Genomic DNA, 22371 nt, shown 5'->3' on the forward strand with positions numbered 1-22371 from the left:
GAATAAATTGTGTATAAGTTAAAATATGTTTTGTGCTAACCTTAATTTTTTTTATATCCCCTGTAAAGATGTATTATAATGAGAGCTGGAAGTTGGCTTAATGAGACAAATATGTAAAACTGTAAACATAATGAAATATGGACAATAAAGGTTGTTTACTTATTTAAACCTGTGCAGAAAATGTCACTCATGTCAGATGTCATCTCATGTCAGATGTCATGTCATCTCTAATGTCACTCAATCAATGTCATTAAGACCAGAACATTATTTAAAAATTGGATGTCACAGCATGACAGGGTTGAGAGCAGGGACACAGACAAATTAGTTTATTCTATATGTAAAGGACTTACAAAGAAAGAATTTAAATTTTATAAGCAATGTTGCAAAATGATCAAATTTTCCATGTAGGCCTACATGGCATACTGTCCATTATTTACAGCTGCATACATACAATTGTATTCCATCCAGAATTTTTACAAAACAGTGCAATATATAAATGACAAAATATGATGATGTGACCCAAATGTATATCATAATGACATGACAAGCAGCTCCTAAGAAACAGGAAACAATGAGCTCACAATGACCTGACACTATAACAGTGATTCTACGTAACAATGTTCTGGTCTGAGGAAACACATTATCCATACATACTTTCTAGCTTATAGTTGTTGGATTGGATACTGCTTAAATGTTGTTCTTGAAATGTGTGAATGATACAAATAAATGTATTAGATCCAGTAAAATATCTGAAAATGAAGGTGAAGTTGAACCTAATGTAGAAAGTCTGTAGATGAGTTCACAGACAGCATTTAATACTCTTATCAATAAATGTACAAGTGGCAGTTGTAACTTCACAAACACTCTATTACTTTGGTATAACACACACATTTGACTTTGCAGTTGTATTGGAACTTGACATAGTAGTCTCTTCAGATAGTAGTCTCCTGGTCTGGATTTTCATTGCATTTTACAATAGCTGAAGGGGCATTCATATTGCCATTAGAAACCCCACTGCCATCCTGTTCTGGAGCTTTTAACTGGGCCTTTAGTGCAAGCTTCTTTTCACGATGAGACAGTCTATTGTACATGATCCCCCACAACAGGTAGGATGAGGCATAAAGGCCGTAAATAAGACCCAAGAAAGAATTTCTGTAGGGCAAAAAAAGAGACCAGAATCTGTAGTTAGAAAATAAACATTTTGTACACTACTGGTCAAAAGTTTGGAATAATTATGTTTGTTTTTTTAATGTTTTTGAAGTCTGGTGCTCACCAAGGCTGTATTTATTTGATTAAAAATGTAGCTATAGCCAAAAGCATTGGAAGTGACAAAAAAAATTGTTTGCAAAGTTTGCTTTTTCAGTGGTGATGATTCACTATGTTTCTAGATTATTGTGCAGAGTGATCAAATGGCCAAAAATATTAACTTTATCGCAAATTTTACTTTGGCCCTGGCACAAAATAACAAGCTAACATCATTTCACTAATCGTATCATCAGAACATGGGAAAGTGAGAAAAAGTTCTAGTCAGGTAAAACCTCACAGTCACACTTTGTCTGGTCTCCAACGTGGATTACCGTCTACTTACCTGTTATACTCACCTAACAATATTCCAAGTGATCTCCTTGTAAGACAGCTAATATCTACCTGTGATACTCCCGCTTTAGTAGCAGTCAATAGCTCTGAAACTTAGTAAAGAAACAAAGACTCTGGTTATTCTACATGTATCTGCTCATCTCGTTATTGTGCTCTTGTGTTACCAATGGTTACCTCCAAAAAAAGATGTGCAACCATCATTGCTTTGCATCAAAATATTGCCTCACATGCAAGGAAATTGCTGCAAAGAATATTGCACCTGAAAGAACCATTTACCCGATCATCAAGAACTTCTAGGAGAGGTTCAACTACAGTAAAGAAGGCTTCAGGATATCCCAGAGTTTCCAGCAAGTGGCAGGACTGTCTCTGTCTAAAGACTCAGCTATTGAATTGTCACCATCACCAGTGCAGAGCTTGCTCAATATCTTATTCAAGACTTTAGGACAATGGCATTGTGTCAAGAAGGGCTGCAAAGGAGCCACTTCTCACCAAGAAAAACATCAAGGACAGATGGAATTCTGCAGGATTTACAAGGATTGGACGGCAGAGAAATTTATTTTCTCTGATGAAGCCCCCTTCCAACTGTTTGGGACATCTGGAAAATGGATTGTCCGGAGAAGAAAAGGTGAATGCTATCATGAGTCCTGCTTTCATTTCAACAGTGAAGCATCCTGAGACCATCCATGTGTGGGTTGCTATTCATCCAAGGAAGTGAGCTTATGAAGAAGAAGGGACAGCTGACGGAGACGGAGATGATGGAGGTGAAGACCCAAACGGTGCAGAAGAGCCGCTGAGACCAAGCGACAATGAAGGTTCAGGAGACTGAGGTAGAGCCACAACAACAAGCATCCAAGGTGGACCCAGGGTACAGGAGGATAGCGGCAGAGCCAGAGGAAAGGTGGGGCCCAATGGAGCCGAAGGGGTGGAGGAACGAAGCGCAGCTGATGGCCCATAAGTCCATGGCGAAGGCAGAGCGATGTCTGACCAAGGCAGAGCTGGAGGGACGAGGGAGCCCAGTGGAGCTGTGAAAGCGATTGTCCCAGGTGGAGCCGAGGGAGGGAGGAGCCAATGTGGAGCCGAATGGTCGCTGAGCCGATGTGGAGTGATGGGCTCGGCAGCTTGAGGTGGAGCCATGGGATCCTCTAGTCAAGGTGGAGCTGGTGACCGGAAGATTCGAGGCACATCCACGCAGCATAGTGAGGAGCAAAAGAGGAGCCAAGGAGCTGAAGGGAACCAGCAGAGGCGGGGCAGATAGACTGGCTGGCTTTGGAAGAGGAGGTGGGAGAGGGAGGCTAGGTGGGATTTTTCATAAAAACAGGAGACTTGGAGGTGGGCAGGACCAGCGGAGACGCAGGAGACTTGGAGCTGGGCAGGACCAGAAGAGACTCAGGAGACTTGGAGCTGGGCAGGACCAGCGGAGACGCAGGAGACTTGGTGCTAAGCGGGAGCAGCGGGGATGAGAGATTCAGGGAAGTATCTTCTTCCAAATCCTCATAAGATAACTGTAGAGGCCAAACTCAGCATACCCTCAGTTGTGGGAGTGTGAGCGGGGCTTTCCTCCATGTCCTCGTACACTACGAGCAGCCACTGACAATGTAGCCGGTTCGCATACCTGGTCAGACTTATTATCGAGCTCGGGCTCCAGGGCGATGGTCGGCTCAGTCACTCTCTTTGGCCTTATCATCGTGGCAGGCTCAGGCTCTCTGTCTGTGGTGGGCTCTGGCATAATGTCGTACAGAGTGGCTGGCTGGGCTCTGGGTCTCGCGACGTCCTCCTCAGATGGGCAGATGGTGAAAGCAGACCCGCAGTTCACCAGCACCGACTCCACAAACCGCAGAGGACCATCACCGGGCAGGTGTGCCTTGGTGCATTCGTATCATCTTGTAAGACAGAACACACACATGGAGTAATCCAGGAAGTTAGTGAGGTAAACTTCACTTGTAAAAATCCTATTGTGTGGTCCTCGAGGGATTGCTGCTTCTGCTCTTTGGAGGCACAGGAGATTTGGAGCTGGCAGGGCCAGCAGAGCAGGAGACCATTAAAAAGTTTGGGGTAAGTAAGATTAATAAAGAATCCTTTGATTCATCAAGGATGCAGTAAATTCTTCAAATGTGACAGTAAGGCATTTATAATGTTACAAAATATTGTAACACTTTATAATAAGTATATAGTAATAAAGTACTTAAAAATCATTAATACTAATTCATATTTAATATATTGTATTTTAATTTCTCCATCTTCCTAATCTAAAGTGAGAACTATTTACAGTTAATTAGTTGTTAAAAACAAAACAAAAACAAAAACATAATTTAACTCTACATATGAGCTAAATAAACAATATTAATTTGGTTAATTACAGTGATAATGAATAACAAACTCAATATTCTACCTGTCTGTGGCTGTATTAAAGTGCACGATGACAACATGATGAATAAAGCGGACCTTAATAATACACACAGGGGAATTACAAAACCACGTACTACATAGACGAGAACTGACAAGGGAATAAATATAACAGGAAACTTAAATACAAGATGAACACAATGACTGACAGGTGTAAATAATACATAATCAGACACAAACGAGGAGACAATCGTTAACCACTGAAACAGGAACTAAACAGGGGTGCGTTTCCCAAAAGCATCGTTAGCCAACTATGTTTGCAAGTTCCGTCGTAATCAGCATAGTTCAACAAGTCAGTGTTTCCCGAAACCATCGTTCTAACGAACATTCGCAAACAGCAACGCAAAGTTGTGTGTTCAGAACGACAGATCTCGACCTGTGGTTAGAAGTATAGTTTCTAGTTTGCATGACTTAATAAATCCTTATCTTGAGCAAAATAAGCAAGCTGACATTCAGTACAACTTGTGTCTTTTATTTAGAATACATACAAATGTCATTTACGTCTTTTTGTTTGTCAAGAGATTAAAAGCACCGTTTTTGAAGAGTGCACATGTGCGAACGTGCTCTACTATGTAAGAACGAGCCTATGATTGAATCTGGAAAATAACTGAGAAAAATTAGAAATAGTCCTCAGATGTCATGTCTGTAATTTATAGCAAAACATCTAGCGTTAATTCGATCCCAAACAGATTCATTAAAAGAAGTTATTACTCCACCACGTGCGTGACGTCATAATCCAACGTGGTTGAACGATACTTTGCGACAATACAGTTTCGGGAAACAGTCGTGACTAGCTAGTTGATTTCTTCATCGATGCATCGTACTATGGTAGTTAAGCAGCGAGCTACGTCGTTGTTCGGGAAACGCACCCCAGAGTAGGCCAAACAGGAACTAACAAAACAGAATAACAAAATAGAAGTCCATAATCATGACAAATGTTTTGTATATAGCCTATTAATATATTAACAATGTAGAGACAACAATTAACTATGAATTGACTATAAATTAATAGTTTGAAAAGTATTTGTAAGTTCTTTATTACTGTACAGTTATTATAAAGTGTTACCAAAGTTACATAACTGTTTTTACTGTATTTCTGATCAAATGTAGCCTCGGTGAGCACAAGATACGTTTTTCTTTCAAAAACATGAAAAAATCTTAATTATTCAAAGCTTTATATACATCACTATCACATTAATATTTGATGACTGCAAACAGTCAAGATGGTGGTAATGAAAACACTATCTACCTTTGGTGTTTTGCCACTGAAAAAGTTGTGACTATAAATTCCATGTGGTAACATACATGTTATTGGAAATAGACTTCAGATAACCTTTTACCTTACTTCAAACACCAATAAATAAGATAAAGCTATTAATTAATTGTACTGTAATTTCCTACTAGCTGCAAACAAATGGTTCACAATCATGGCAAGTTGCCATGTTTTCAGAGGGATCATAGGTTTTTTTCAAAAGGATAAGAAGTTGCACTGTTCCACTATTCCTGCTGTGCGGCAAATATTTCATGCTTGTCATGAAAGCTTTTCGTCAAATGAAATTTAAGGTCATATAATTTGTTTGTTAACGTTATAATGCTTTCACCTTTCCCAGTACTATTTGGAAAGATGACAACAATGACTGGTAGGCTAATTTCCCCAAAAGTGAAAAAACAGGGACTCAAAATTGTTTTTTCCAATGGCTGTGAGATTTGGGTCAAGTTATATTTTTGTCTGACCAATGAGACAAGGAGTGTTTTGAGCATATTAGCAAGAATTGTGATATTTACAAGTTTGTTTCAAGGTTATAGTGGTGCAGAAATTTCACATTCACCTTTAAGGAAGACTTGGTTTAGTTTTTATCTGTTCAACTTCTTAAAACAGTGTAAGTTTCCAGTACTAACCTGAAGGCGCCTGTTTCGTAGATACGACACGCTCCTTTCCCTCCACATTGTTTTGTGCCCCATTTCAGACAAGTCCTGTCAATCAAGGCTCCGAAATAAATTGTAGGGGGAATGCCACCTAGAAAAGTTTCTCAGATCAGCTGAAGATACTTTATTTCTGCTGTTTTAAAATCTTGCATTAAGAACAAAAAAATAAATAAAATTTTAAATAAATCCTCTTACCCAGTGTCCGAACAACCAAAGTGTGCATACCAAGAGCAAAAGATTTCAGTTCTGGTTTTATGGATCTAAGAAAAGGTCAATCATGAGGACATTTATTATCATAAAAAAAAAAAAAGTATTATCTGTATGCATGTTTGTAAAGAACAGGGAGGAATATATAACACGGTGGAATAGGCTAAGATAAAATTCAACTTGAAAAAGGTCTGTTTGCTATGATACACATTATGTATTTTTAAGGAAATGTTGGTGTTACTTCAATCTCGTTAGTCTACCTGTTAACCCTGTTATTCCTTTTCACAATATGTCATGCATTATAATAACTAAAATTATTTTATACATAACATACTTATGAAAAAGTTAGAACAATCAAATTAAAGGATTGCGTTTTGTAACAGTAATGTTAATGACCCTAACAGAGTGGAAATAGGGCATGGTATATATTAGTACTTGACTTCAACTAGTTTGTTTCCTAAGGCGACTTATTTTTGTCTTTATGAGGATGAAAAGGCACCACGAAGGACCCACATATTGCATTGTACAGTTTCCCTCAAACACATTCAAGTCTCTCAAATGAGTGTGTTGTTGCACTGTTGGGAACATTTGTTACCTGAGCAGGATAATGTAACTTGGTGTGGCCCCACAAGCTGAGAGAAAGGCACCAATGACTGATACCCCCATGTAGAACTTAAACATGTAGTCACAATCATTCTTTCGAGGACACTGGCCCAGCACTGCTGACATATTTGCATAGGGGAAAGACGACTCTCCAATACAGGTGCAGTTGTGGAATACCTTTGAAAAGAATGAGACTATGTTAAGAATTGCAATACCAGCCAATGCAGTGGGGTTCAAACATCTTGGAATTTTTCCATTGATGTCTGAAATGAAGAAATTAAGTTTAAACAAATATGTAACACCAATTCTGGGACACTAATCAAATGTAAATAAACCATGTTCACTTGTTTTTACAAAAGATCAGCTTCCTCCACTGAGGCTCAAAACTTGCTCTTTGGAACATTCTTACATCATGCTGGCATAACATGAATCATCAGGTTTACATAAACTAGTCCATGCTGGAGCGAGTTTAACTGCCAAAAGGGGGACATACTTAACCCTTTGGTATTGTTCAGTTGGGAGTCACACTTGTGTTGTTCGTGGTCAAAAGTGACTGAACATCTGAAATGTAACTTTTTATATTTTCAGTAAAATCAGTGTAAGATATTTTTGCTGAATAATGTTTTTTTATTATTATTATTTTGTATTTTAAGAGAGTTTCATTGTACTTAGTAATATTTATGCAATAATTATGATCATATTTTCCCCATTGGAAAAAATGTATTTCATGTTAAAATAGGCACAACTTTTAAAATCAAAATTTTAAAGGTATATTATTGCCATCTGGTGGGACAAAAAAGAAAGAAATATATGACTATATAAAAAAGCACACAATATGACTTCTCTAGTTGATTTTAGACATAAATACTTATTTTGATTATTTGATCTTCTGGTTGTGGATTTAGATATATATTCAGACATTCTTGAAGACTACTTTTTGTCAAGGTTTTTGTTTTTAAAATCTTGATTTGAAGTGTCAGTTTTTAAATAAATTTTACTAACCAGAGAAAGGCATTTTGTTACACATAACATAAAAATTCAATAGAAATGAAACAAAAATGAACAATATATTTTTTTTTATCAGAGCTTAATCAACCTGATTTTAAAATCTTATTTGAGTCTTCTGGTTGAATTTTGCCATATCGTTACAGCTACAGTGTCTTTTTTTTTGTTTTGTTTTTTGCTCTGGATATTTTAGGGTGTCACCTTTTCATTGCTGTGCACTTTTTTCTTCATTTTTGCTGATTTGTGGATTGTACACAAAAAAAAAAAAAAATATCTGTGCCTATTTCCCATTCAATGTCTATGACAGTCATTTTTGACCGCAAACAACAAGAGTGTGATTATTCTTTTCCACAACCATTAAGTGTTTTTGAATTGAAGCCCACGATTTTTATTAAAAAAGAAATAAAAAAAAATTGCCGTCACATAGCAAATGCCACAAAAGTCACAGAGGTTTGTAACATTCCGATGATGTAGGAATTTTTATATTTATTTTTTGGTCTAAAATGACCGTACAACAACAGAGGGTTAATACCAAAACATTACAATTTTGCTAAATAGAATCAGTTTCACAAGTGGTCTTAGACTTTTGGACCCCATGGTCTAAAAATAAATGCAAATTTAGAAGTTCACAATATTTCACAACTAGGTTTTAGTTTTAGTTAACTATAATGATCCTTGTTCAAGGTCTATGATTCAATCAAATCTTCATGGCTAAAATCTGTTTCACAAAGAAATGTCTCACATGACAGCAGTTTCACGTCGTTTCTAATAGATTGTTTACTCAAATGTGTTATAGTACAGATGTTTTATACTATCACAATAACACCCCAGACAGCAACATAGTGTCGGACCAGATCCAGGTACATGTTGATTCAACGCGTGGGCCGGATCTGGGCCGACACTTTGTTGCTGTCTGGGACACAAACAAATAAAATTGGTATAAAAGTATAGAGGTCTGTGGTCAAAACAGATTCAGCAACAGGCATGTAGTTATCTGGAAAAGTGTGAATAGCTTACCATCTCCTTGCCAACCCCAGTAGAGGTTTGGCAGCCAGCGAGGCAGGGGGAGACATAGGTCACGCCATTGCTGGCGCATATCGGATCCCAGTGCTTGAGAGAGCAGGAGCAACCAATGTTACACTGAGAGAGTAGTGTGTTCGTCTGGTAGGACACCTCTGGAGCTCTGTTAGAAATAAACAGAATGATAAAACCACTTAAAATTCAATATAGTTGTACTTGTGGACTTAAAAATGATTCTTTATTGTTCAAAGGCCCAAAGGCCAATTAAATGCCTCAAAAATGCATAACAAATTTGTTTTCTTAATCTTATTTAAACCTGTGATTTGATCAGAGGAAATTATAAAAGAAATGGCACCAAAATAAGTTAATGTCAAAATTGCTCTTTTTTTTAATTTTTTTATAAGAAATCTGGGCCTCTGAGACCTAAATAGGACATGAGGGTTAAAACACACCATTCATCAATTCCATTGACCACTCAAAGCTGCCACAGAAAAAGATGATCACCAACACAATGAACTGTAGGACTATTTCTGGAGTGTTTACCCTTGATATGACACTGTAAGTCCAGCCACTTGTGAGTTGTCACACTGCAGGAAATACTGAATGATCAGCGTAATGAAAGCCATAATAGAGGCAACAATGCAGATCTTGGCAGCTCCGAGAACATTCAGTTTGAACTTCTTCATTATAAACCCTCCAGTGATGATTCCAAAGGCCACAGCTGGTAGATTCATAATGCCTGAAAAGATGATTTAAGACTGTTATACATGCATTTCAGTTGAGTCCTCAAACTTATAACACAGTTCCTTTTCGAAAGGGAACTCGCACTGCGAGTGGTCGCTATGAGGAATGCCTATGGCATGTACAGTGTCTGAAGAATGAGTCTAAATACGACAATGAACATGACATTGGCAGGCATCACCACTGGTATAAAAGGGCACCTGTGCAATATGTCATCCTCTTCTTGTCTTCAGGATCCATTCTGTTTGAATGTGTGTCTAAACAAAGATGACCATGCTAAAGCTCTTTAGGAAGTGTGTACATCCGTGTCAGCGTTTCTGACGTTGATGACATACGATATATGCATTGTTTGCATGGGTGATTAGCATGCACGCTCAGTCCTCGAGAGGGCTGTTTGCTTGCATTGTGAGCGCTGCTCAATGAAGAAACCTGGGCTTACTATGTAGCAGGCTCTCAGTGAGCCTCCTTAGTTACTGCATTCAGGTACACCACATTCAGAGCTGTGCTCTCTTAAGTACAGTCAGGTAGTTAGGCTTTCTGTGAGCCTCCTTGACTGTTATTTATGGAAGTAGTCTTTTGCTCCTCTCACTTGAGAGTCGTTAGGCTAAAGCTCTACCAGGCAGTAGTGCTGAGTTGTTAGGCTCTCCCTGAGCCTCCTTGGTCACTGCCTTTACGTGGAGCGTTATCAGGCCTCTTCTCACCATAGAGAGTCGCTTTATAGAGGTCTCCGCTTCTCAGAGCTACGCCCGGATAGCGATGTCAAGTGGATAGGCTGTCTGTGAGCCTCCTTGTAGCAGTCGCGTGTGTAGGCCCTAGTTAAGCCTCCTTTCACTTTGGAGAGTCTTTATGCTGAGGCCTCCGCCCATGGTGCTCGACCAGGCAGTACTGCCTTTACATGGAGCATTGTCAGGCCTTCTCTTGCTTTAGAGAGTCGCGTTATAGAGGTAGTTAGGCTCTCTGTGAGCAAGTAGTTAGGCTCTCTGTGAGCCTGCTTGTAAGCTGTCGTGGGTGTAGGACGTAGTTAGGCCTCCTCTCATTTTGGAGAGTCTTTATGTTGAGGCCCCTGCTCCTAGAGCTCGGCTAGCGGTAAGGTATTATGCTAGGTCGTTAGGCTTTCTTGGAGCCTCCTTGGCTACTGACCTCAGTGAGAGTCTTCATATTGAGGCCAGCTAGACTGAGGCCCCATCCACACTACTGCGTTTTAGTTTAGAAACGGAGAATTAAAACGAATACGATCTCCGTCCACACCAGCGTTTTAGCAGCGTATTAGAATTGATCTCCGTCCACATTAAAACGCGGATCACGTGACCATTCACCAACACTGGGCATGCGCGTGCCGGTGTAAACCTAAAGACTTTCAAACATCAAAATGTCATTTATTAATATGTATTTGTGTCAAAATGACATATAAACATCCTTTCCTATTCTATTTTGCCTGGAAACGCTTCCAACACGCTTGCGTGTCGCATGAAAAATAGGTGTCGGTTCTATTTCTAGCATGCACACGTTTTCCGCGCGAGCCGCGCCTGAGAAAGAAACTGCTTACTGTAAGAAACTGTTCCAGCGGGTGGAGTTTACTGGTACAGAATATTACCTGTGTATACTCCATGACTGATGACACCCAATCATAGAGCCGAGCGTGAGCCTCTGCGTCATCGTTTCTAAAGTCCTCCGTTTTGACCCGTCTTCACTAAAACGCCCTCCGGAGATTCAAAACGCAAAACGGGGTCGGCAGCGTTTCTAAACTTCTCCGTTTTAGGTCTTAGTTTTTGCTGTTTTAGTCTGGACGGGAGGTGCAAACGTAGCAAAAGGTCTCCGTTTCTAAACGAAAACGCAGTAGTGTGGATGGGGCCTGAGTTTAGCTCTTTTGAGCTTTCTCTGTACTGCCTTTGAGTTAGAATTTTGCCGACCTCCACTCTTAAGGGTTGTTTGATAGAGGTTCTGGGCAACATACACAAGACCCATCTTGGTCCCAGCTTTAACCCAGCCAACATTTGTATGTGGGGCCCATGTGGTTTTGAAATGGGCTGAAAAATGGGTTCTATATGGGATTGTCTGCGTCTTCCTTAATGGCCCCATGTTAATTGCCCAGATGGATTTCATGCAGGATTGCACTTGCTACTAGGTGGGACCCAAGTGGGCAACATGCACAAGACCCATCTCGTTCCCAGCTTGAACGAGACGCTGTGTCCCTTTGCCATGCTTTCAGTATTCCTGCAGATGTATCCTTTAGATGAGAAGTGGATGATGTATTGCACAGATGCCCTTTTATACCAGTGGTGACTTCATAGGCTACTGCCTGCCAATTTCAAGATCATTGTCGTGTTTAGAGTCATACTTGAGACACCAGACATGCCGGAGGCATTCCCCATAGCGACCCCTAGGGGAAGCAGCGTCTCATTCCCTTTTCTCAGGGAACCAGACGTTTTGTTTGTAATATATATATATAAAAGATAGGGATGGATTATTGTTGATGTGTCAACATCATCTAGATTTTTTTACATATAAATAAGAGGGACACAATTGGCCTCACAATGGGTTTTTATATGGAAATTAATATTTAAGAGGCTTAAACAAAGTCAGTTAATGTAAAATAAATGTAAACCCACCTATCAAAAATATGGCCCTTGATGGTGATTGACCATAAGTTTGCTCCATGAACTTTGGTTTGAATGTGATCATTCCTATGAAACCATTGACTTGCACAAAAGCAGTGCCCAGGAGGAGCAAGTAAATCTGGTTGCTGAAGAGTTTCTTCAGTGCTGGCAGAAAATCTAAAAACATCAAGAAGCTTTACACAAGGGTCATGTATGCTCAATGTCTCAAAGATATCCTAGTAACAAACATATTGCAAAATATATTTTAATGAAATGCACACCTTTAGCCAGAGCTGCCATGGAAACCGGAGCAGGTTTGTTGGGAGGAGTACTGTGTTTGTTGTTGTCAGGAATGAAGCGGTCCTGCTCGCCTTCAAGAACATTCAACTTTTTCTCAGTTTCAGTCTCACCCTGCTTAAGAAGAGACTTGGGGAGGAACCAAAAGGGAATTCCAGCCAGTAGCATCACTCCACCAGTTATCAAAAAACCCAGCCACCAGGCGCCAACCCAACGTGAGTCTTTGTGGTTGATGGTGATGCTATCTTCAGAGAAAAGAAACAGACATGGACATTTTGTTCACAAATCAGGCAGTTTATAGTTTGAAATCCAAATGAACAGGATGACCGAAGACCCTTTATGTCAGAGGGTAACTAACTTAGTCAGCCAGTAAGTAATTATATAGAAGACTAGTTGAATTTTACTCATAACACACTGTGAATGTGTCACATATATGCATATCATAAAGTCATGTCATTCATTAACATCACATAAGAACACTGACTTCATGCATAATACTGCATGCAGGGTTATGATCTGGAATCCTCTTCAGCAAACAGAGTGCTTTTTAAAGTTAACCTTCTGAACCAACTGACAAAAGCCCCTTTCACACAGAGATTCCGGAAAATACACGGATAAAGTGACCCGGGATTTGACCCGGGTTCGTTTGATTTTGGTCATTCACACTGCCAGTGATTTTCCGGAATCAGAGAGTGCGTTCACACACAACCCGTAAAAATGCCGTAAAGACACGTGACATCGATGTGACTTGTAATCTCAGCAGCGTCTTAAGTTTGCTTATGAGCTGCGATCTCTCTCTCGAGAAACCACGCCTGTGCATTTGTTTCTCTGATTCGATCATAAACTTGCGCATTACCGTTTCACAGCTGGAGAACGAGCCCGGCTTCAGCGTCATCACTACGACACGGCATTGTTACGGCTTTTGTTCACACAGCGCGCGTTCCGGGACTGAACACGGCAATGTTACTAGGTCCCGACCCGGCATCGATCCCGGCTTAAATCCCGGGTCGAGTTTGCGTTCACACAGAAGGCGCTCTGGCAATTTGCCGGCAATTTGCCGGGTTCAAAGCGCTGTGTGAAAGGGGCTCAAGTGACCTAACCTATTGATTGTACTAAAGTACAAACATTTACTTTTCACTATTTTGCATGCAACAAGCAACTATGACACAGTAAAACTGAAGGTACAAGTGCTAGTTTGTATGTATCAAACGCCTTTAAGAAAGGTTGCTGGGAGTTTTATTCTAGAAATGTGCAGAAAATTATTATCATGTCAGTTCTGGTCAATTAAATTTTTTGCAGTGCCATAAATAATTATCTATTTTTAGTTTTCCAGAATGAAACGTAAAATATTAAGGTGTTCAAAGAATATATACTATACTGTACAAAGTAAAAATTGCCAATTGGGTAATAGAAATAAAAATAAAATAAATAAGATAAATAGATAAGTTTTAGCATAAATTCTTTGCACAAACACATTTTAGGGATATTTTAACGAAAATAACATTATTATATTATATTATATTATATTATATTATATTATATTATATTATATTATATTATATTATATTATACAATTTTGCTTGCAGATTATAAAATTGTAGATTGGTTTAGTTTGAATGTTTTTATCAAAACAGACAAACAGTATACATTTTTTATATTGGCTATAATGTCTATTAAATATATATATATATATATATATATATATATATATATATATAGATATATTTAAAAACATTTATTTAGATTTTTTTATTGACAAAAAATGTAATTTAATCTATAAAATATTTTTGTATTTTTTATCTATTTTCTTCCCATATTTTATAACCATGACAAGTTCTTAAATCACCAATTTGGCCTCGATATAGTCATATGTAAGATCAGTTTAGGTCAAAGAGCCATTATCAGTTCCAGTCTTTATTGGCTGAACAGGTGAAAACCAGCATCTGATTGTTTACAGTTTGAAAGAGCAGTGTTACCTAAGTCCACTGCTCCGATGTCCACATAGAGCTTGGCACAGAAAGATCCTAACATGAATCCAAACATGGGCCCCATTATTCCCACCGTCTGTATGAGAGCTGAAGAAAACAAGACCTCAATCAGAACAAAAATGCTGATTCACACTGACATCGTCTTAATCAGAGAAAGAGCAGGAGGGTGATGTTTATCACATGTCAAGAAAATGTCGAGAACCCATTATATTTCACTCCCTCCCACAACACCCCACCCCCATCCCCCCTCCAAATGAAATTTTTGCCTGACATTTTCATAACATTTCATGCACAGTACGCTATTAAAATAAGGAACAATTGTCTTGAAAAGTTTCAATTGCGTAATTGAGTGAAATCTTATGGGGTTGCTTTGTAACTAGCAGGATGTTAATAGGCTTAAATGTATGACAGAATTGGCAATATAATACTCAAAACCGGCGATCAATCATACCCAGGTAAAAAGCAGTGTTTTCCTGCTTCGAAAAGTCATCTAGGTAAGACAAGCCAAGAGGCATGACGGGTGTCTCCCCCACCCCACGAAGCATGTTCCCGAGAAAGACGTAGAGCCACATGGAGGAACTGGTTGCTTTCTCACACTCTGAAGGAACACAAACACCACAAATGAGACAACTACACACAAGACTCTGCTAATATACCTCAAAGCATCTCAATGAAAGATCAAAGTCTAAGTATCAATTACATAAAAAAACGATCAATTTCAACATATTAGGCCTCCAACAGGTCAGAGTTCAGAAATACAAAGCTAGATAAGCAATCTAGAGTGGTAGGTCAATGTTGGTAGTACATTCATATTACAAGCCAAACATGAAAACTGATTTTACAGCTCCACTTTCCCAACTTATGTCTGGTATCTTCTCAGAATAACTGTTATTTCATAAGAATGTGGATGCCAATATTAGGTTGAATGTCTGGCTCATATTTCTGTTACTTAAATAAAATGTAATGCAATTTTTATAATTTAATTTCATATAAATTATTCGATTTGTATTGGATTTTTGGAAGAAGAAACTTAAGTGGAGAGGCTTGATCTTATTAACGAACTTTGTGAATGAAGGCCCATCAACTTAATATCGTATCGCAGGTCTGTGTCAGGTTCAAGATCGAACAACTTACCTGCTTGAACTTCCATTGTGTGAATTTCATTAGCTTGTGAATGACTCTTATTGGTTAAGCATGGTAGAATACTCTCTGTCCCATTGGAGGCAGAAAGATGTGCAATTGTTGTCTCGTATTTGTACCTGTGGAATATAAGCACACGTTTGACACATACTACCAGTATTTACTTGAATCCAGAAATGTGAACTTGCTAATACAGTAACCGAAGTAGGTTAAGTTGATCTGCATTTCTAAAAACCCTGCATTGTCAAATGTTAAAATATGTTTATCCACGTAAACTTACGATCCTTGGAATAAATGTGGTGCCGCGGTTATGAAGGATCCTATGGCCATGAGTAAACATCCAGCTCCTATCAGTCGTGGTCTATGTAGTTGAGCGCCAAAGTAACTCACAAAAGCTATTACAATCAGATTACCTGAAAAGAACAACAATTGGTTATCCTGTTAAAATCACTACTCATTTTATATTCCACAAGAGAGAAATAAATTGCAAATTTATTCGCATTTACACAATAGACTTAAGGCCCCGATATATTCACGGCGAAGTTCTTTTTCGTTCTTCGCTTAGGGGTAAAACAAAGTTCGGAATACGTGACCAACGATATACTGTTATCGAACATCTGACACCGCCCACACTGCTGAGAATGACGGTTAGATTAATCGGGCAAGCCACGTACGCATAGGCCGCGATCAGCTGACGCGATCAGCTGTCAAATCGCTCCAACCACTACCATTTTCCTATTAGACCAGGAGGATATATATACGTGGCACTACTGCCCGGGAAACATGCTCAAACTGCTCGCAACCCTCCCGCCCTCCCACCGTAAGTATACTATCAAGCATACTTCCGTGCACCTTCTGGCTGTTGTCTTCTTTGTTTCAGATTACCAAGGCTTCCAAGTTCTAGAGTCACGGACATCATCGCCAAGAGACCCTCATCCTCATGGCCAAGCTACAGTATAGACGTCCCGGATTTCACTGCTACGTCTAGTGTTAAAACTGTTGCTCAAAGACATTACTAAACTGTTTTAAATCTGTATATCACTCAAGCTGATGGTTCTATGAGGGGTTAATGCTAAAGCTCTGTATGTCATTAATTATGGAGCAAGAACCCCCATAAGGAAACACACCACCAAAGATAAATTGTGTTCAATAAACTCAAGTAACTTGCCAAAGTGGTCTCGTCTGAAATATGAAAATATGTGCTGCGCGCTTTCCTCTCAATAACAAAATAAACACAACACAATTGAGAAAACACCAAGCATTTTTGATCATAGCAACAATATATTTGCACAAGCTCATTCAGCAGTCTAGTAAAGTCACGTCACGTTTATTTTATACAATACATTGGCTAAAATCAAGCAGCTTTACCGTATTAAACATGAAAAACATTATCAGTGTCTCATTTCATCAGTGTCTCATTTCATCAGAAGTACAACTTTTTTTTTCAAACGCAGGCGTCTGACCTCGATGGACTGAACCGGAGAAATGAACCAGAGAAGATTTCCATGTAAAAGAAGGTGGAGCCTATTAATGTAATCGCCACGGACCAATGGTAGTACAAAGGCGTTTTAAGTCCAGCCAGAAGCGAACTCTTCCGGAAAGTTTGCTTTGGCAAGCTGTTTCAAACTCCCAAAGCGAACTCCAAACAAAGTTAGTTTGGGTATAATTTTGTTTCAAAATGACGTCACATCAGTTCATTCTTTGATTTCACTTAAGTATACCGGGGTCTTAATGAAACAGTGTGGCACTAATACAATGTCCCTAAAAAGTATTTGGAGACTTAAGCCTCACTTAAAAATGTTTCAGTGTCACTGTATTAGATATTCATATTCAGAAATTCACTAAAATCACGTGGTTAAAAGTTCAATGTTCAAAGTTCAAACAATGTAAAAGTACATTGTGATTTAACTGGAAACATAATTTTTTTTATAAAAACATAAGCATCAAGGTTCACCCCCAACCTCACACCTAAACCTATGCGGAGTAAGACGACTGTACGAAAAGTCTTGAATTAATTCATACATATAAGTCACCAGTTCACCAAAATAGTTATGAATTAACATGACAGTTTTTTTTTGTTGTTGTTGTTATATGAAGGTATTTGTTTATAGCATTCTGCTACATAAAGGCCCAACATATGTAATTTTGATTCTCACCAATTTCAAAACTTCCGTCAATGAATCCAATCAGCGAGCTGGGAATGTCAAAGCGTCTCTCAATCTGTGTGATGGAGCTCTTCATGTAGCTGCCCTGAAACGCTTTGGCAAAGAACACAAAGCACATGGCAGCCAAAAACATCTGAAAAAGAAAAACACAAGATTTTTTAGATAGTCACACTTCACAAGATAGTCCACCCCTAACCCTAATCTTAAAACTGACTGTGTGTGGGGCAGTGAGCAGATCGTATAACAAATGAATGAGATTGTACCAGTTTGCCAAAACAGAATAAAAAAAAGAATAAATTGTGCAAATTCTGAAAAGTGCCCCCTAAAACTAGCCTGACCAGATACGTCCAATGCTAGTTTGAGCTGTTTAGCTGTACCATAATTTAATTATAATGCCGTGATTGTATGTTTTGTAGACAGCTCTGTGAAACCAAATGACAATCACTTACAAATTGCCCATTAAAAATAAATAATAACTTTGATAATGACCCACAAAAAAAGTGCTTTTTTGGAACACGTACTTTATAGGTCATGTCATACAAGTGCATTCAATAACATATTGACATGGCAGTGACACATTACATATTGAGAGTTCACAGAAATGTAACCCACATTTTGATGACTAGTAAAACTAGTTTCTGCAAATTGCATGTTCATGTTGCACGAGTTAACCATTCAAAAGTTTATGCTATAGTTTGGGTCAGAAGCCATGCCATTGATTTGTTTAACCAAAAGGATGTACACTAATCATCAACTGCCACCAAAACTGTGTCTCTGCCCCAAACATTGACCTTCTAGAGGTACTAATTTCTTAGTTTAGTATTTCCTAGTAGAGTATTGCTTGGGAATGGTAAGTTTCCCATGCACTGTTTGAGTAATGTTTTAATTATTTTGCAGTTTGGGTCTAAAAATGAATGATTTACTCACCCTGGTGTGTTTACAAACCTATATGACTTTCTGACTTTCTTCTAAAAAACGTATTTTGGTTATACTTTATTTGGTAACACTTTATTTTACAGTGTCCTTGATACACGTTACATGTAGTTATTGTAGTAATAACTATAAATGATGCATAATTACATGCAACTAATCCTAAACCAAACTCTCATCTTAACCATAACCCTATAGTAAGAATATGTAGTTCATTTTTATTACTTTGTCTGCACTTAAATGTATAATTACACTGTAATACTGACAACTTATAATAAAGTGTAACACTTTATTTTAAGGTGTCCTTGTTAAACTGTAATTATACATGTAGGTATACTGAGTAATATTAATTATCTACATGTACTCAGGGTTAGGATTAGGGAATGGTTTTAGTTTTAGTTTTTTACATGTATGCATCATTTATAGTTATTACTATAGTAACTACATGTAACGGGTAACAAGGACACTATAAAATAAAGTGTTACCTTTTTTGGACCTCATTGACTGTCATTGCGTAGCTAGGAACAGTCTTCCTTTCTGTCTTTCTTTTGTTTTCCACAGAAGAAAGAAAGTCAAACAGGTTTGGAATGATACAAAGGTGAGTAAATAATAGCAGAATTTATATTTTGTAGTAAATGTGATGTCTCTGGATGTCCATTGACTGTTTTTGATGGTGATGAACTGAATTCAATACAGTGACCATAAAAAGTGACTGCACATTGAAGCCTCACTTGCTTGTTGTAAACAAATGGTCATGTGATTTTTAGTCAAGTTAAGTAATCTTTATTTATATAGTGCTCCATACAAAATGGATTGTTTCAAAGCAGCTTTAAAGTGATAAGATGAAAATAATGATTCAATGATACAAACAGAATTTAATTCAGCTGTAAAGCAGCTCTTAAAGACGATAGTAAACGGTCATTATTCAGCTGAAATCAGTTCAGTGTTGATTCAGTTTACTTCATCAACTTTGTTAAGTTCATCAATTATGAGTACAATGAGCTCTGGAGAAAACAGTAATGTCATCATGTCAGCTCAGTTCAGTACTCATGCAATAGTGTCAGTGCATTCAAGTCAATAATATTGGTGAATATTAAGTGTCCCAAACTAAGCCAAAAGGCGACAGTGGCATCAGTGGATGTAGGAAGTCAGTTCAAGTCAGTCAAGTTCACACAGGAGTCTCAAAGGGATAGTTTAGGCACCCCCAAAAAAATTATAATAAAAATTTCATAATTTACTTCAAGTTGTTCCAAATCTGTATGAGTTTCACAAAAGAAGATATTCTGAAGAATCTTGGCAACCAGACAGTTGATGGACAGTTTATTTTTTATTTTTTTTTTATTTTTTTTTTATATAAAGGATAATGGCTACCATCACCATGGCTGGTTACCAACATTCTTCAAAATATATTATTCAGTGTTCAACAGAAGAAAGAAACCCATACAAGTTTGAAACAAAATGAGGGGGAGTAAATGATGACAGAATTTTCATTTTTGGGTGAACTATCCCTTTAACAGAACAACCACAGGTTATTAACTATGAACATGGTCCTCTTAAGTTTGAAAACCAGAAAGTGTCCAAATACTTTCAGTCAATATATATATATGCAATTTTTTTGTAGTTAAAATGCAATTTTCACTAAATGCTATTTCACAGTTTTTTAAAGATTTGCTCGGAAAATGTGCTAATGCTATTTTTATTTTTCAAAAATTCCACTTGGTTGATTTTTTATTATTAATATTATTATTACTGCATTTCTGTGTGTGACTTAAGTGTCCAAATTTCTTTTTGAGATAAAAAATCTCTGAAGACGAACTGAAAGTATGCAGAGAAAGTCAATAAAGTAAGTTGTTAATGGGATTAAATGGGCTGTCTCATGTCTTTGATCATAATGGGTCAATGCAATCAGGAAGTTACAAAGCAGAAGAAAATGAATGAAAATTACCTTTAATTTGGAGCAGCATGGCTCTCGTGCCGTCTTCTGTTCCACGCTCATGATGCCCTGGAAGCACACGATACAAATGAAAGATGACAGAACAGTGCAGAGCGTGTTAACACCAGGACCATTATGTCCAGCATCATGTTATTGCCGTGCAAAAAGCTTTTTTTTTTTTTTTTTTTTTTTCAGCGTCCATTGTTCGGGGTAAGAAAACATCATCTGAGGGAAAAGACCCCTGAGGGTGGAGCTGAGAGTGGATTCAGAAATTGCACCACATTTCCTGCCAGGAAGGGTGTTTGAAAAAATCAAAGTTTTCAAGAATCATGGACAGCAGGACAAACTTTGTTGATGTTGGTTTGATGCTTAAGACAATGAAACGTTGTGAGGAATATTTAAAATAAATAAATTGCTTGACGCTGCAAGCAAAAAAAAAAAGGAATTAGTTAAGCTGACTAGTTGTCACAAGTGGTTGCAAATCTAAATTATTATAAGGTTTAGAGTCAAAAGTCTAATAAATGCTCAGTTTATAGGTTTGTACTGTACATTCACCAATTTCATCCTCTAAACTTATATGCAAAGATATATTTTATACAATGTTCACCAAAACAATGGTCATTTTTGCACACCTTTTACATTCTACTGTTATGTTTTATAACGGTTAAACTCTTTATTTATTTATTTTATGAAAATCATATAATAAGCTGTTTAATGGCAGATTGCTATTGAGAAAAAGTGGCAAACAGCTCTGGTATGTATAATATAATAGAACAAAATGCATAATCACTTCAGATAAATTGGTAGCACTTTACAGTGAAGTATCATCTGTTAACATTATTTGTAATTTCGGTAACACTTCACACCGTAATTTATTAATTGTATTAACCTGAACAAACAATGAGCAATTTGTTACAGTATTTATTCATCTTTGATAATGTTAGTTAATACATATACAGTCATTTATTGTTTGTTCATGTTAGTTCACCGTGCATTACTTATAACTTTTGGTTTTAATGTACAGTAGTTCAAATTTGCAATGTAAAGTGGATCAAAACCTTTCATCAAAGTTACACATGAATTTTGAACAATACCCATTCTTGTCGTTGGACAACTTTGATAAACTTTTTTGATCCACTTCAAATGTTGACTACTGTATTAGTAAATGTTGAAATTAACATCAACTACTAAGATTAATAAATGCTGCAGTATTGTTCATTCTTAGTTCATGGTAACTAAAGTAGTTAAGTAATGAAACTTAATTGTAAAGTGTTACAAATATAAATCAGCTCTGCAAACAGGATATTTTCTAGAAACAACAAGAAATCGATCAGACTTATAGTAAAGACAGTAAGATATACAGAGATCATTTGTACCTGTGCTGTTGCCGGTGTCCCTCGGTGGACGGATAGAGGACTCTGACACTTTGCTCACAGGTAAGGCCTTGTCACGCAATGTTATAACATTTCATCTAATAAGTAACCAAACAATCATGTCCATTTGCTAATCCTGTCAACAGACCACTTCTCTGCAAGTGAGAGGGGGCTGGGGTTTCTCAGAGTTACAGGGGGGCACAGCAGACCGACGCTGTCTCATAACGCTTGGACAAACATAGATGGGACGCTTCAGTCTAAAGTCACTGTCGCTGGAAGTAGAGTGAGGCTTTCACTCAAATGCCTGTACTGTCAAATGACCCTTCACTTCAATTTAAATACTCTATATGTCTGATAAGAATATACTGCAGGTCCAGAAGTCCATCAAAATATCAGTATTTATCAATAATAATTATCATTATTATAAGAATAATAAAAACAGTAAAT

General features: G+C 37.8%; 2 protein-coding genes across 2 annotated transcripts in view; one reads left to right on the forward strand and one right to left on the reverse strand.

Moving 5' to 3' along the window:
* The window catches only part of LOC309497183 (E3 SUMO-protein ligase ZBED1-like), a 164328-nt gene that overhangs the window by 6587 nt on the left and 135370 nt on the right, over positions 1 to 22371 (forward strand). The window lies entirely within an intron of this gene.
* slco1d1 (solute carrier organic anion transporter family, member 1D1) lies at positions 312 to 22158 on the reverse strand. The gene is made up of 15 exons (XM_082167408.1): positions 21928 to 22158; positions 20564 to 20620; positions 17680 to 17821; positions 15804 to 15936; positions 15518 to 15642; positions 14835 to 14981; positions 14372 to 14470; positions 12380 to 12640; positions 12111 to 12275; positions 9304 to 9499; positions 8758 to 8923; positions 6728 to 6912; positions 6121 to 6185; positions 5899 to 6016; positions 312 to 1152 (listed from the first exon to the last, which is right to left on the reverse strand). Exons 2-15 carry the CDS (start codon positions 20612 to 20614, stop codon positions 933 to 935), a joined length of 2073 nt encoding a protein of 690 aa, XP_082023534.1. The 5' UTR covers positions 20615 to 20620; positions 21928 to 22158; the 3' UTR covers positions 312 to 932.

The sequence above is a fragment of the Leuciscus leuciscus genome (genome assembly GCF_965113295.1).
Source record: "Leuciscus leuciscus genome assembly, chromosome: 4".
NCBI classification, from domain to species: Eukaryota; Metazoa; Chordata; class Actinopteri; order Cypriniformes; family Leuciscidae; genus Leuciscus; species Leuciscus leuciscus.

Excerpts from the sequence above, each read along its gene's own strand:
- slco1d1 (XM_082167408.1), bottom strand. The coding sequence starts at position 20,614 with ATGAGCGTGGAACAGAAGACGGCACGAGAGCCATGCTGCTCCAAATTA. Across the intron at positions 9,500-12,110 it reads AAGGGCCATATTTTTGATAG|GCATTATGAATCTACCAGCT; the intron begins GTGGGTTTACAT and ends TCATCTTTTCAG. Across the intron at positions 1,153-5,898 it reads TACGAAACAGGCGCCTTCAG|AAATTCTTTCTTGGGTCTTA; the intron begins GTTAGTACTGGA and ends TTTGCCCTACAG.